A 16,112-nucleotide genomic window follows, 5' to 3' on the forward strand; every position below is an offset into this window, starting at 1 on the left:
GCCTATTTTACACTCAGGGAAAGGGGATTATACTGGGTTCACTGGAAAGGTTGCTAGACCACATTCCACTACTTTGGTGGCAGGCTTGGTGAGAACTGTTCTCGTCCTTCTTCAGTGTTTCCTGCCTTGCCAAGAACATCTTTCATAAGGACACACAGCCATATGGATGTGGTTGTTCATGTAGCTTTTGGATTCCGGCATTGGCTTTGGGCCTAGCTGTGATTTGCTGAACTGAATTGCATTGTACAGCTGTAAGACACAGTCAGAACGTATAAACAGTGCAGAGGGCTGGGAGTAAGCTGAGAAATACAGAAACTAGAAGTAAAGCTTATTGCTGGGGTGTTCCTTTTGAGGATGATGTAGGTCAGGCTTTTATCATTTTTTTCCTCAGGGGTTTAAAAACATAGCTACTTTGTTTTGATATGTCTCGCTATACTGCCCATACTCATCTTGAATGCCTAAGCTCAAGAAATCCTCCTGCTTCAGCCTTCTAAGTGTAAGTGTCTAGGACTAGAAGCATTCATCTCCTGCCTCCTGCCTAATCCTTTAAGGAATGTGTGTCTGCAGTGTGGAGCACTCCCAGTAAGGAGGAGCAGGAAGAGGAAGACAACAGGCAGTAACGGGGAGGGTTTATTGTTTTGGTAGAGACTTGTCACAGGTAGGTTTCCAGTCTCCCCCATCTGTTTCCAAATGAGTGCTTTCTGGGTGAGACCTAGAATTCAGGGAGGTGAAGGAAAGGAACTCTATCGTGTACTCAGGGACCCGAGAGCAGTTGTATTGTAAGCCAAGAACAGTAGTTGCTTAGCATTGCCTTTCTGACTCCAAAGGGGAAAGGCTTGGGGAAAGCCAAATCCTTCTCTTCCTCTACATGGGATATACCCAGAATTCCAGCCTGGTATTTTTTCCCTGATAAGCTAGGTAAATAACAATTTGCTTTGTTTTCTATCAAAAGTACAGATTCAAGCACTCAACACAGAAGTATTCAATGCAGAATTCCTGGTCTTCCTTTTTCTTCAATGTTGAAAATATCTCCGACAATCATGCACCCCAAATGTAAGTCAAAATTCTGATGTGCTGAATGTAACCACACTCCCTGTACAGGGGAAATTTCATATTTGAACCGCAGCACTGGGATAGAGATATAATTAGTACAGACACCTACTAGGCTGATGCTATAGTGAACAGAGAACAAATTAATGAGGCGAAGAATGGTGAGGAAGGTATGAATTCAGCCTTCAGCATGTAATATGATAGGGTCTAGGCTTAATACAGGGTGAAGACATGGGCATCAGGGATCACTCCCAGCATGACGATGCTGGAAGCTGAGAAGAATATAATGACACACATTAGAATAAGAGATTAAGCAATTTCTAGAGTTCAGGGAGGATGATGGATTTGTTATTGGACGTGTTAATATTACAGGGATCTAGAGATAAACCTTTCTGCTATGTTAGGCATCTTCAGTTTTGGATTAATTAAATTAAGACATATTCTTTGCACTGCAGAAATTTAGACTCAGCTTTGAGAAACTATTTTCCCAAACTCTCCAAAATAGCTTCCCCCATTCATATAGTAATTAGTGCATTAGGAGAACCAGCGCTGACATGATCTTGCTTGGGAATACAGAGAGTTGCATGAGAGCTGTCTAATACTGTCTCCTGAGGAACACTTTAACCTTGAGAAAGCATGTTTTAGAGACCAACTTAAGCCATTGATAAATCTTATTGAGGTGCTGAAATGAGCTAATGCAAGACAGGATAAAGTATATAAATGCAGATTTATTGGGAGAAGCTCTTGGCTGCCATGCAGAAGGAGGGGCAAAAAGAGAGAAAGGCATGGGTGGGGAAGAGAGAGAGAGGAGAAGGAGAGGAAGTGCACAGAGAAGGTAGAGTGAGTGAGAGAAGAGAGGGGAATCAAAATATCGGAATTATATGGTGAACGGGAAGGGAAGCATGCCCAATAACAAATGTGTATCCTTATTTTCCACAAACTGTGGAACCACACACGGATTTCAGACATCAAACTTGGGTTCTCAGTCTTTCAAAGCAAGTGCTTTACTGGCCGAGCCATAGCCTCATGCACTTCAATTTGAAAAATTTTTAATTCCCCCCAACTTGTGTGTATTAAACGTATTATTAGGATATGTGTTTTTTACTTGCCAAATTACTCACGTCACTTTATAAAGAGATCTGTAAGTCAGCCTTGCCTGGTGTGATCTGTGGACAACACATTCTAGTTCTAGTTTCCTTCCAGCATCACTGAGTAGTCATATTTAATATTTCTCAGATAGCAACAGTACATAATAGTAACTGAGCACAACTGAACACGTGGAAGAAGGTAAAACTCCCTCTGACTGGTTTAGCCTCTAAGCCTGCTAAGCTAGCAAATATCTTTTAAAACATGTAGTCTGTGTGTACAATATAGATGTAGTAATTTAGAGCAAAAAGATTATCCTCAAAAGTCAAGTCTGCATTTGAAATATTGGTTTTCGCCATGGTCAAGACCCCTGATGGATTATCCAATCCCAATTCCAAGTGATCAGCCCTAAGCACATGTACATACAAACAACACTGAGGAGAACTCAGGAGAATATATGGTACACATATTAAAATATTAACATATTATCATTAATAAATTATTCACCATCAATTAAATAGTCATAATTTTAATCATGCATATAGTAATAACACATTAACGTATACATAGTGTATCATGTTTATATAACTAATAATTAAAGAAGAATGTTAGCGGGAGTGGGGGAGATGTGGGAGGAGTTGGGGGCAGGGGAGGGAGGGATAGAAATGATATAAAATACAGCATTGATATATAAAATTCTGAAAAAATTAAATTAAAAATAAATTTCTCTCTATTGTTTAGTGGCTATCAGAATCTTGTCACAGTTCATAACTTTTGAAGCCCTAGCTTTTGTGAATGAAAAGTTAACATCGGTGCATATGTTATTGCAATGGACAGAGAGTAACTGATTAACTTAGGGAAAAAGCAACTTACTGAAAGGCTGTTGGCTGGCCTGTGGAAAGCTAGGAAGCTCAAGAAAGCCACATGGGAGTGAAGAGCATCTGGTGTCTAGAACAATGGCCAAGATCTGATAAGAGGAACAGCCTGGTCAGGATGACGCAGCTCTGCTGCTGAGGACGGGACACAGACTCTACCATCCCTGGACACAGGATACTGCAGAAGGCACTGCCATGCCTACATACTGCTCAGACTGCTGCTGGCATGAATGCCAGTGGATACTTGATGTCACTGCTGCTAGAATGCACTCCAGCTTTCCCTTCTTACATGATCCAGATTCCAAGTCCCTGAAGGGCATCCCACCATCTGAGTTCAGGTAACTTATCCATATCCAACCATCTGGGTGAGAAGAGCAGGTATTTGCTTTTTGTGGCAGACATCAGACTTCTACTAGAAAACATGTAAACATAAATAAAGATTCAAGTACAGTATTTCAGAATGAGTTCACTGTCATGACAAGACAGTTCATGTCAAGACAATGGCATCTATGGAAATATTTTTCTTTCATAATTACTATCTGGTCACAGAATGGCATCTAGACTTGTCATTTTAATATACTTAAAAAGTCCTTTAAGGCTATCAGTGAGCATCTGAACAGCCCTTGGTAGGATATGACATCAAGGGAGATGAAACCTGAAAAAATAAAAAGAAAAAATTAAAAAAAATAAAGAAGAAGAAGAAGAGGAAGAAGAAGAAGAAGAAGAAGAAGAAGAAGAAGAAGAAGAAGAAGAAGAAGAAGAAGAAGAAGAAGAAGAAGAAGAGGAAGAGGAAGAGGAAGATCACAGCCCTATTGTATTTAGATGATGAAAGCAGCATTCTCAGTGGGCGTAGCAGAGGGTTTCTTCTTTCAATATTGTCAAATCAGAAGCAAAAACTGAAGGCTCTTCCAATTCTTATTCCCTTGGGTTTTCAGACTGCTCTCTTAAAGACTTATCAAGCTAAGCTTGCTGAGCCCTTAAAACACCCAGTATAATATGACACATATCTATGGAAAGGATTTTGAGCCAAAAAGTTCTGGATTTAGGAATGTGACCAATGGTGCTTAGAAAATACTGTGGAAAAGCCCTTATAATACAATGGTGCTGAAGAGGAAAGGAGTGGTATGACAGAAACCGTGTAGCCAGTCTCTGGGGAGCAAGTACAGAGGCTAGAGATGTCCTAATTGAACAGTTAAAATATGTAGCAGTGACAACAAATGAGGGTTTGGGCATGCCTCCCTATCCTACTGTGGTGGCTAACATTAGGTTGATGGATCACAAGGCCACACGGGAGGAAGATGAACTCAGTCCTCATGGGAATAGATGAGCTGGGGTGTCAGGGTGGAGGGCTCCCCTATTCTGAGAAATAAGGGAGAGGGGATGAGGGAGGGAGGGTGGGAATGGGAGGAGAGGAGAGGAGGGATGGGCCTATGACTAAGATGAAAATTTAATTAATAAAAATAGATTAATTTTAAAAAATTAAAAATTACCATGCTTAAGAGAACAATAAAGTAAAATATAAAAGTAAAAAGGTTAAGAGCTGCTTAGAGTTTATTTTTGTAATTGCCTGGCTTGTTCAACTTTAACAAAACTGCTGGCTTCACCTCTGTGAACAAAAGCTTCCTTTGCACAGATGACCTTCTGCTTACACACAGACAGAACAATGTCACTTTGTGTTCTTTGCCTTTAAAAGCCCCTGACTGAGGTCAAGCTGGGCACTCACTGGGTGTGTAGACCTGGTACAAGTATATGAGAAAAGCTTCTTTGTTAAAATGTAATAATGTTCAGACTGGTGAATCTCTGAAGGACCCCAGACCCATAATACTACTTAGTATATTATCTGTGTTCCAGGGAAGGTTAAAACTCGCTAAAGACTCCTGCAATAGTAACCTCGCATTTTCCCTCCAGATCCATTCTTCAGCCATATTTATTAGCTGTGACCCAGTAAAATGACTTCTATGAATCCTACCAGTGGGTTATCTTGGTTTGTTGTTCCTGGCTGGGTTTAGAAAATGGAAATAATCTTTCTTTCTTTCTTTCTTTCTTTCTTTCTTTCTTTCTTTCTTTCTTTCTTTCTTTCTTTCTTTCTTCCTTCCTTCCTTCCTTCCTTCCTTTCTTTCTTTCTTTTTTTCTCTCTTTCTTCACTTTTTAAAAATTTATTTATATTTTAATAAATCTCAGTTTACTCACTTTGTATCTCAGCTGTAGCCCCTCCCTAATCCCCTCCCAATCTTACCCTCCCTCCCTCATCTCCTCCCATGCCTCTCCCCAAGTCTACTGATAAGGAGGTCTTTCTCCCCTTCCATCTGACCCTAGCCTATCAAGTCTCATCAGGACTAGGTGCATTGTCTTCCTCTGTGGCCTGGTAAGGCTATTCCCTGGGGTAGGTGATCAAAGAGCCAGCCACTAAGTTCATGTCATACACAGCCCCTGTTACCCTTGCTAGGGCACTCACACTTGGAGACTGAGATGCCATGGGCTACATCTGTGCAGGGGTTCTAGATTTTCTCCATGAATTGCCCTTGGTTGGAGTATCAGTCTCAGAAAATACCCCTGTGCCCAGATTTTTTGATCTGTTGCTCTCCTTGTGGAGCTCCTGTCCCTTCTAGTCCTTTCTATCTCCCCCTTCTTTCAGAAGATTCTCTTCATTCTGCCAAAATACAGCTATGAGTCTCAGCATCTCCTTTGATACCTTGCTAGGTAAAGTCTTTCAATAGCCCTCTGTGGTTGGCTCCTGTCCTGTTGCCTGTTTTTTCCCTCTTCTGATGTCCATCCCCTTTGCTCATGGTACTGGCATAGAAACAGAATGGTGGATCAATAGAATCAAATAAAAGACCCAGAAATAAACCCACATACCTATGGATACTTGATTTTTGACAAGAAGCCAAAACCATACAATAGAAAACAAACAGCATCTTCAACAAATGGTGCTGGTCTAACTGGATGCCTACATGTAGAAAAATGCAAATAGATCCATATTTATCACCCTGCAAAAACTAAAGTCCAAGTAGATCAAAGACTTCAACATAAAACCAGACACATTAAATCTCTTAGAAGAAAAAGTGGGGAAGAGCCTTGAACTCATTGACACAGGAGACAACCTCCTGAACAGAACATCAACAGCACAGGCTCTAAGATCAACAATCAATAAATGGGACCTCATGAAACTGAAAAGCTTCTGTAAAGCTAAGGACACTGACAGCCTACAGACTGGGAAAGGATCTTCACCAATCCTATATCTGACAGAGGGCTAATATCCAGAATACATAAAGAACTCAAGATGTTAAACAGCAAAAAAATCAAGTAACCTAATTAAAAAATGAGGTACAGAGCTAAACAGAGAATTCTCAATAAAGGAATATCAAGTGGCAGAGAAACACTTTAAGAAATGCTCAACATCCCTAATCATCAGGGAAATACAAATCAAAACGACCCTGAGATTTCACCTTACACCCATCAGAATGGCTAAGATCAAGAACTCAAGTGATAATACATGCTGGAGAGGATGTGGAGAAAGGGGAGCCCTCCTCCATTGCTGGTGGGAATATAAACTTGTACAACCACTTTGGAGATCAATCTGGCAATTTCTCAGATAATTAGGAATAGTGCTACCTCAAGATCCAGCTATAGCACTCCTAGGCATATATCAGAAAGATGCTCAAGTATACAAGGACATTTGTTCAATCATGTTCGTAGCAGCTTTATTTGTTATAGCTGGAAAGAATTTTCTTAAATCTTTTACCTCCTTTAGTGTTTCAAGATAGTGTTTTTCTGTGTAGCCTTGGCTGTCCCAGACTGGATCTATAGACCAGGATGGGTTCAAACTCAAGAGACCCATGTGCCTCCTAAGTGCTGGAATTAAAGTGCATGTGCTGTCACTACCCAGCAGAATTTTCTAGAAATCAAAGCCATCCCTGGAACTGCATCTCTCAACCAAAGGTCTTACCTCTTATTGCGAAACTTTGTGTGTAGGTTGCCATAACTCCTTTTTCTAGATATAACTAATAGCAACTGTCACTGGCTCCTGGTTTCTTCATGAGGCTTTTGTACTTTCTTTATACTTTGTACTATTGTATATATCCCTGTGTTCTATTTGAGTGGACTACTGCTTTCCTTCTGGAACCCTCTGTTACTTACTTTTCTGCAGTGGTGATAAAAATACCATACTACTTTATGGAAGAAAAGGGTTTTCTTTGGCTTTGGATCTGGAAGGATATTGCACAGACGGTAGGATGGGGGGGGGGGACTTGGCTGTTGGAAGGAGTAGAAGCAGGAGCAGGAAGCTGGCTGGTTGGTCACATTTTCACTCATATACAAGACGCAGGGGAAGGGGAGTAGAAAGGAGGTGAAGGAGGGAGAGAGAAGAGAGAGGGGAAGAGGGAGAAGGAAGGAAGGAGGTAGAAGAGGAAAGGGAAAAGCATAGAGGAGGGGAAGGCAAAAACAGAGAGGAGTGAATGGGAGGGGAAGCTTGGCAGAGGAAAACAGGAATTGAGGAAGTACCACCCCAAGGTACTTCCTCCTGCAAGGATCTACCTTTGGAAGGTTCCAATACTTTCCCAAGTAATATCACAACTGGGGATCAAATGTTAAAATACATGAACCTATGGAAGGCATTTCTCAGTAAAACCACAACAGACCCTAATAGCTGCTTATGTATATACAGGATATAAATAAAGCCATTTTGGTGGCCATTTTTCTTCTTGGAAATTCTGGATTAAATTTCCTTTAAGTTAGAAATCTGATGTTCATCTTGGATTTATAACCAAATCTTTCTCCTTTTTCTGTTCTCTTTTGTCTCAAGTCCATTTCATCCAACCTACTACAACCCCATGGTCTCTCATAAGGGCTAACAGATTCAGAGTCTATCTCAGATCATGCGGGGGTCCAGTCCCCAGGTTGACACCTAAACCACTGACTTCACCCCTGTCTCGGGGCCACTTTCTTTGTTGTCCTTGATCTCACTCTCAGTGTCTTACTGTGTTCAAGTGATCATAAAATGAGAGCAGATGCTAGTCATTGTCCATTTTCTGCCTGTGTTGTCACTTGCTAATTGACTGCTCTAAAATCCATCGACCTGCTTCTTAGCATTTATCCCTTTCTATTCTCTTTTCTGGAACACTGCTTCCTTAGACTAATGAATCACCAACTAATACCTTTTCCTCCCTCAATTGCCCAAATAAAGCTACTCAACCATTCAACGTGTGTTATTTAGGAAAGTGACAAGTACTGGTGAAAAAAAGATGTATCAAGCCACAGTAAATGAGTATCAATCTAAGTTTAAAGCCAATGACCTCAGATCTGTGCTTCCCTAACATATGAGGTGAAAGCTTTAAATCGTCTCACACCATGCTTTCTAATTTGTAGAGACAGCAGCAGCTATCAGACGGGAACTCCAAAAGCTCTTTGCTACCTTGCCTCTGTATTTTCTTATTCATCTCTTCTTCAACATTTCTAAAGACTCTTTATTATTTATTTATTTTGCATGTATATTGTGCATGTGTGGGTGTGTGACTTTATACCATGTATGTGCAAACTCCCATAGAAGCCAGAAGAGGGCGTTAAGATTACCTGGAACTTGAGTTACATGAGGTTGTGAACTTCCTGATGCAAGTGCTAGGAGTCAAACCTAGGTCCTCTGCAAAACAACAAGTGCTCTTAACTGCTCAGCCATCCCTCTACTTTGCTTCCTTGGCAGGTTTTGGGTTAAGATGTTGTGCTCAAAGGCCCAACTCCTCCTGTCTTCCCTGAGACAAGGAACATTCTATTTGCATTCTCTGCCCTGTGCACATTGTCCTTTTCATTTTTACAGGATCTTGCATAATACAGTCCTACAACAACTGTTTGAAAATTTCTGTTTTCAGCTAACTTCTTCCTCCAGCATTGCTAATATTCCTTCCTTCCCGCTCTTTTGGAGATGCTTAAATTCATGTGCTAGCTCATTTCCTCATCTCCTACTCTGTTTAAGTTGGCAATATATCTCATGCATATGTATGGAACAGTTTTGACTTACGTACACACTGCAGAAAGATCCAGTCAAGCTAATTAACACACACATAACACCTCACCAAGAGGTAGGCAGCAATGTTAAAAGATACATTATCAATTTACAACCATATGTTACTAAGTGTGGCTACCACAAAAAGTACTAGATCATGAAAACACACCATTCTAGACTAACAGAAAATGTGTAATCTTTAAAAAAATAATCATCTTCTGCCCTTTCCCTGTCTCTCATCTTGACTCTGACAAACCCCTTCTTTCTGTTTCTGCAAACCTTTTTAGATTCCACATATAAGGAAGATCACATAAGTATTTGTCTGATTGTGTCTGGCTTATATCACTTAACCTGATGCCTTCTAGGTTCACTCATAATGTGAACTGCAGAAACTCCTTCTTTCAACCCTGGCTAGCACTACCTGAGGTGTATGAACAACATTTTCTTTCTCCGGTCACACACTGGTGGACACTTATCCACAGCTCACTTTCTGTTTTGGCAATTGTAACAGTATTGTAATGGACATAGACAAATACCTCTTGGACATGGCGATTTCAATGTATTTGGCTATATCTGAGAAGAGGGGTTGCTTGATTATATTCTAATCCTATTTTTTAGCTTGTTAGAGAATTCTGTTATTATCTAGTACGGCTCTGACTTAGATTCCTACTAGCAAAGTATAAGGGTTCTTTTTTCTTCATATTTTTGCCAACACTTGTTATAGTGATTGCTATAATTTGGGATGGAAACTGAGTGGCTACTGCAAGGCTAATTTTTCACTTTATGCCTGCCTATATAATTTACTGTGTTTCTTGTTTAATAGGATGAGTATGAACTTCATTTTAGATTGTTTTACAAAGTGGGACTTGGGGGATTGGAGTTTTGTCCTTATTACTATGATTATAATTTTTATTATCATCTTGACATGACTTGTTACCTAGGAGACACACATCTGGGCAAGTATTCAAAGGTGTATTCAGAAAGGTTAAGGAAGGAAGGAAGACCCACCCTGAAAGTGGGAGACATCATTCCCTGAGCAATCTCGACTAAATTAAAAAGGAGAAAGAAGAAAGCAAGTTGAACAGCAACCTTCAGCTCTCTCTTTTTGCTAAGTATGAAGGCAATGTGACCAGGTGCCTTAAGCTTGGGTGGGGTGTATTAGAATGCATCCCCTGCAAAGGGGGGGAGGTTCCCCATTATGATGGGCTGTACTTCAAACTTAAAGCTAAAATGAGCCTTTAGGTTTGTCAGCTATTTGGTCATAACAACAAGAAACATTACTTCAGCAGCATCTTTATGATTGTGTCCTACCAAAAGAACCAGTGCATCCATCCTTCATTCTTCTGGGTTAGGTACGAGGTATGGTTTCATGCAGTTGACCACAAGGATGAGATGTCTGCCTTCTGGTCAGGTAGGGTTGCTTGGGAATGGAACATTATTAGCAGGTCATCAAATGTAATACAGAATAGTAAGAAGCACGGATCATAAAGGATCAGGCTAGGGAGACAACCAGATGCCAGCGAGTCCCCCTATGTAAGCAGGGAAGCTTTCTTGCATTTTCATGTGGCAAGAAATCACTGCAGGTTTGGGGGCAGGAGGGGCTGTCTCTGTACTCTAACGATTGCCCAAGAAACAGGTTAGGCTTACATCACACCAGTGCAAGGGAAATGGGAAGAATTCAAAAAGTGTGTGGTGGGTGAAATCTGGAGCAGCTGGGCTAGGCTGGCTGTCATCTGGGGGTCCGGTGAGAGAAGGAGAGAGTCAAAATTAGTTTAATCCAGATTCCTCAACTGAGTGTAGGGGAGGTGGTGGACTGAAACCACATTAGGAATGCTGTAGCTCAGGACAAACTGTGATGGCTGTAAAATGCATCTGGTATTGTCCTTCTGCCACTGTCTTAAAAGGGATTCTGAAGGGATTTTCTTTCCCTTGTTCCTCCAGCCCTCCACTTGCATTACTGGCCTAAGTGGATACTCCCCAGCTGGCCATGTCCATCATTACAGTCAGGTCTAAGGATTCCTGATTATACTTAGAGCTTGTGGCGCTGCAGACACAGTCACCAGCAGACGACCCTATCACAACAACCTATGCCTTAAAATGTAAACCACGGAGCATTTTCCTCGCATTGTCCAGAAGCAAACTTCATCCTGAGCCTGGATTAATCATGAGAGAGCTTGCCAACATTCCACTGTTACAGATTCTCACCCTGGTTGCCTTCAGCGGGACTGAGAAACTTCCAAAAGGTTGGTCTGTATAATTGTGTCCCCAAGAGTGTGTGAGCTTCATGGTGACTGATTCATATTATGGTGTGTTTAGGTGACTTAGGGGTGAAGTGTATGGAGAAAGAGAAAATTATATACAGAGTGACTGTGCCATCTCTGATGATTAAAGACAACATGATGCATGCAGAGCCCTCCCTTCTAGGGAGATGTTACTAGGTAGACTGTGAATTATTCAGGTTTGTTCTGTTTCTGTGGATGTCAAACATTGGAGTGGTCTAAATGGCTGATAAAAACCATTCCACACTGGGTTTGCCAAGAATATAATCTACCACACTTCCAGATAGCCAGAGTGTTTTGTTCCTGAGCAAAAGTCATTTATACTTTCAGTTTTTATTTTTATTTTTATTTTTTTTTTTTTACCAAATTCTTAATTCATTTTAGTAACTAGCCATCAGACCCAGGGGAGGGCACACAGAAGGTGCCTACGGATAAAAGCCCAGAGACATCGGATTCTCTGTCACTTTGCTACTGGGGTCATGATTTGTGCTTGACAGAGATTGCACTAGTATTTTTTTTCAGTGCCTTTGGAATGTACCGGAAATAACACCACCTAAGGGGGAAAGCAACTTAAGAAAGTGACAAACACCTGTTGCGACAGCAGGAACGTCCACCGTACTGTGGTTTCTGGCCAGAGTATTATGAAAGTTAGAATCAGGAAGAGTGAAAAATATGTGATTTGCAAAGATTCTGGGGCTTCACTGAAACCTTTTCAAAGCAAGGCACAAAGCAGCAGACTAAATGATATCAAATAACATCACATTAAGGAAGAGTTCTGGGTTTTAGATGAATTATTTCTCATTTCTGCCAGGTTGCCAAAGTACTGAAAAAGTTTATCTTGGGTAGTTAGTGAATGTGACATTTGTACTTACATGGGAAACACATCTTTAGATTTTGTAGTTCACTTACAGTTCTGGAACCACAAGGTCATGGGTCCCACATAACAGAGAGCGTTCTTTCTAAACTATCTGACTATAAAGCTTTATTTTCTTGTTTATTTGCTTAATTCCCCTTTTTCATTTTACTGGGGCAAAGAGGTTTGTATCTTCTAATGTTCTAAATCATTTGCAGCACAATGATACTTTAAGATATCTTAGATAAAAGAAAAATAATCTGCACCTTTTAAAATAGCTAATAATAGCCATAGGGACTCAACATTGGCTTCGGGTTATTTTAATACTTCCTGGTCAAAACATGGATGTCCGGTAGAGCAACACCTCTGGATGCTAACGGGTCTTATTTGTTTTAATTTATACCGACAGGTGAGGAGGGAATATGTTCAACCCAGTGTGTTCAGAGCACCACAGCTGGTACGAGTTCTAAATCACTCAGGGGTGCACAGGACAATAACAACAAAACTCCACAAAACACCTCTGTATTTATATGCTAACTTAGGTTCTAGGACAAAGGATCTTTTTTAAGTCCCCAACTGACCTACGCCCTCACTCAAATGCATCTGATCATCTCTGTTTTGCAAACTTCAAACTGCAAGGGGTAGCAATAACAAAAATTCTGGCTTTTAGAGAAAACCACCAGAAAAAATCAATCCATTTTTTTTTTCTTTTTTACAGTGTATTTGTTGCAAATTTTAAAACCAAAATAATATTTCTCTTAGCCTAAACTGTTTATTGAAAAAATTGAAATTAGCATTGGGTTCATGTCGGCCTTACTCCCAAACACTACCCCTTGGTGATCCCTACACAAAATGAATTCTGAAAGTAAATAGCATTATGAAAAATGAAATCCCTAGGATTTTAAACATTGTACTACATGGCATGTTTTTATAGAAAAGAGCCATTTGGAGGTGTTGTTCTCTTAATATTGTTGATGATTATGAAGATGTCCTCGCTGAACTAGCTCACAGCAGTTCTCAGTAGCTGGTGAAAGATAATGGTGAAGAGTAGGGTGTGCTTGTCTAAAGTGACTGCAATCAAGGAACCTGCACAGAATGAACAGTCCTGTTCAGTAGCGTGGGCGGGGTTAGAATGGACATTCTTTTATTTTTTATTTTTTTTATCAGTTACATTTTATTAACTCTGTATCCCAGCCATGTCCCGATCCCTCATTCCCTCCCAGTCCCTCCCTCCCTCCCTCATTTCCACCGTGCCCCTTTCCAAGTCCACTGATGGGGGGACCTCCTCCCCATTCATCTGATCCTATTTTATCAGGTATCTTCAGGACTGGCTGCAAAGCCCTCCTCTGTGGCCTAACAGGACTGCTCCTCCCTTCGGGAGTGGGGAGACCAAAGAGCCAGTCATTGAGTTCCTGTTAGAAATAGTCCCTGTTCCCCTTACTTTGGGAAACCAATTGGTTACTGAGCTACCACAGGCTACATCTGAGTGGAGGTTCTAGGTTATATCCATACATGGTCCTTGGTTGAATGTCAGTCTCAGAAAAGACCCTGTGCCCAGATATATTTGGTCCTTGTGGAGCTCCTATCCTTTCCCCATCAGACTAACTCCCCTTCTTTCTTATGATTCCCTGTACTCTGCCAAAGGTTTGGTCATGAGTCTTTGCTTTGAAAACACTGCTAGTTAGAGTCTTTCAGATGCGCTCAGTAGACTCCTGTCATACGTTCAATGCACATCCCATCTGTCTTTCTAAACGAGAATTGATCATCTTACCCCATGTCCGCTCAATAGAATGGACATTCTTAAGGACGTTTAAGGCTAGGAACAACTTAAAGAGGATTCATCGCTCCCTCTGCACACATTTTCTTCATAAAAATTATCTGGCTTTGTGGATTAATAGCTTATTATTTCAGCTTTAAATTAATTGAAATGCCTAACATTCTGAGACCAAAAGAAGGTCATTTTCTTTCTAGATCATTTCAACTGGTGATTTTTTTAATTTTTAAGTTTAATTTCCTCACCTCAAGGAAGAGACATTTAGAGATCCCCATGTATGAAAGTGGTCAGCATTTTTTTGAATTTCCTCAGCCACATATTTTTAGAGCACTTGCTGGTTTATAAGGCTGTGTTAGATTTATGGTGGGGTGTTAACAATTCTGCATGGGCAGAGGATTCACATTGGCAGAACTGGATTTGTTTAATTTGCACAGGATTTCCTCACAAAACCCCAGCTTCAAAATGACCCCACTTGCAACCAAACCTAGAGTGTTTAACATCTAACCAAATTTCTCTTTCGATAAAGTGGAGAAGCCCTGTCTTTAAAAATCACATGTATGCAGGGATAGGATTCAGAGATTCCACTTATGAGTCAGTTAGAGCTGGCACAGCTGTTCTGAACTTCATCCAGGACAGCAAGTCCTGGGTGAGTGTTTCATACTGACACACATTTCAAGTGTTACTCACTGCATGTGTGGGAACACACAGTTGCTTTATGTCATTGCCCTTATGTGCGGAAGGAACCTGTGGCAATTTCATAATGTCCCTAAAGACACTGAGGTCTTTATAGATGTGAAGTCACTGAGGAGGGGTAAAGCGAGGCCAGCAGACTGGTCCATTCAGGAAGATGACAGGAGTACACAGGCCCAGTAGAGCATTAAGCTAGGGTTGCAGTTGAAGAGTGACTCAGACCTGAAAAATTGTTTTCCCGTGTCCAGCAAGCACTCTGTGAACATAAGAATAGGGGGGACAGAGGTTCAGATTAATGTTCAGATTGATGTTTTTCAGGGCTCATGCAGCTGAATAACATGAGGGGTTATATGAACAATACCAGATGCTAGCAGCCAGACAGTGAAGAATGTGAAATAAGGATATTGAAGGCTTGAGTGGGTGTTACAGTTAATTTCTCCTTTCCTGTCCCTACCATCTTGCTGTATATCTTTAAAGAAAGCACATAGTTTCTGCCTTGTGCTCCTCACAGAATGAAGCAGTGCCATTATCTAGAGTTACACCATGACTACCTATGATTGCTATGATGGGAATAAGTAGTATGCTTTACCTGGATCTTTACAGGACTGTGGCTTAACCAAAAGGAACACCTCCAAGGGATGCAAACTCAGACATTCTTAAAAGGTACACAGATGTACCACAATTTCCCATCACACAGCAATCATGGGTAGTCATGGTGTGACTCTGCACAGATGTAGCCCATGGCAGTTCAGTGTCCAAGTGGGTTCATAGTAATGGGAACAGGGACTGTCTCTGACATGAACTGATTGGCCTGATCTTTGATCACCTCCCCCTGAGGGAGGAACAGCCTTATCAGGCCACAGAGGAAGACAATGCAGCCACTCCTTATGAGACCTAATAGACTAGGATCAGAAGGAAGGAAAGAAGACATCCCCTATCAATGGACTTGGGGAGGGGCATTCCTGGAGAAGGGGAATGGAGGGAAGGGTTGGGAGGGGAAGAGGGAGGGAGCTACAGGGAGAATACAAAGTGAATAAAGTGTAATTAATAAAAAAAAATTTAAAAAGGTACATAGAACTACTGTGAAAATCCATTCCTGATGGGAAAAACCGAGAGTGCATTCAGTTTTGAGGAATTAATGACACAGCTTCAAAAAATGGTTGAGTGTCATTACAGGTTAATCTAACAAGTTACAAAGATATCATGACAAAATTTTTTATTCCAATACAATTAAATGAGCCAACTATTAGGTCTGATATTACCTGTTATTCTCTTTGGAGAATCTGAAAACTTTCCAATATCAAAGTGTTTCCTTAGACTGAAAAAACAACCAATGCTAGTTTGCTAATAATTAGAAAAAAAAACATGGATTTTAAGGACTCAGAATTTGTTTTCTTTTAAAAAAAAACAATGCACCTGGCTTTTTTGCACTTTGGCACGTCCATCAGTAATGGTTCAACCAGAAGTCAGTGTGTCAGTGTCTTGTTCTAAAGCCCATAAAAGACAAAGG

The 16,112-nt window shown here is 40.8% G+C and overlaps 1 protein-coding gene across 1 annotated transcript in view; it reads left to right on the forward strand.

The window, feature by feature from the left end:
* The first annotated feature begins 10,953 nt into the window (after positions 1–10,953).
* Positions 10,954–16,112, forward strand: part of Musk (muscle associated receptor tyrosine kinase) — a 97,409-nt gene continuing 92,250 nt past the window's right edge. Inside the window, exon 1 of the mRNA XM_021657433.2 lies at positions 10,954–11,249. Within this exon, the coding sequence (XP_021513108.1) occupies positions 11,171–11,249 (79 nt within the window). The 5' untranslated portion in view covers positions 10,954–11,170. The remainder of the gene's footprint in view (positions 11,250–16,112) is intronic.

This window comes from Meriones unguiculatus, chromosome 3 (assembly GCF_030254825.1).
Source record: "Meriones unguiculatus strain TT.TT164.6M chromosome 3, Bangor_MerUng_6.1, whole genome shotgun sequence".
Classification (NCBI taxonomy): Eukaryota; Metazoa; Chordata; class Mammalia; order Rodentia; family Muridae; genus Meriones; species Meriones unguiculatus.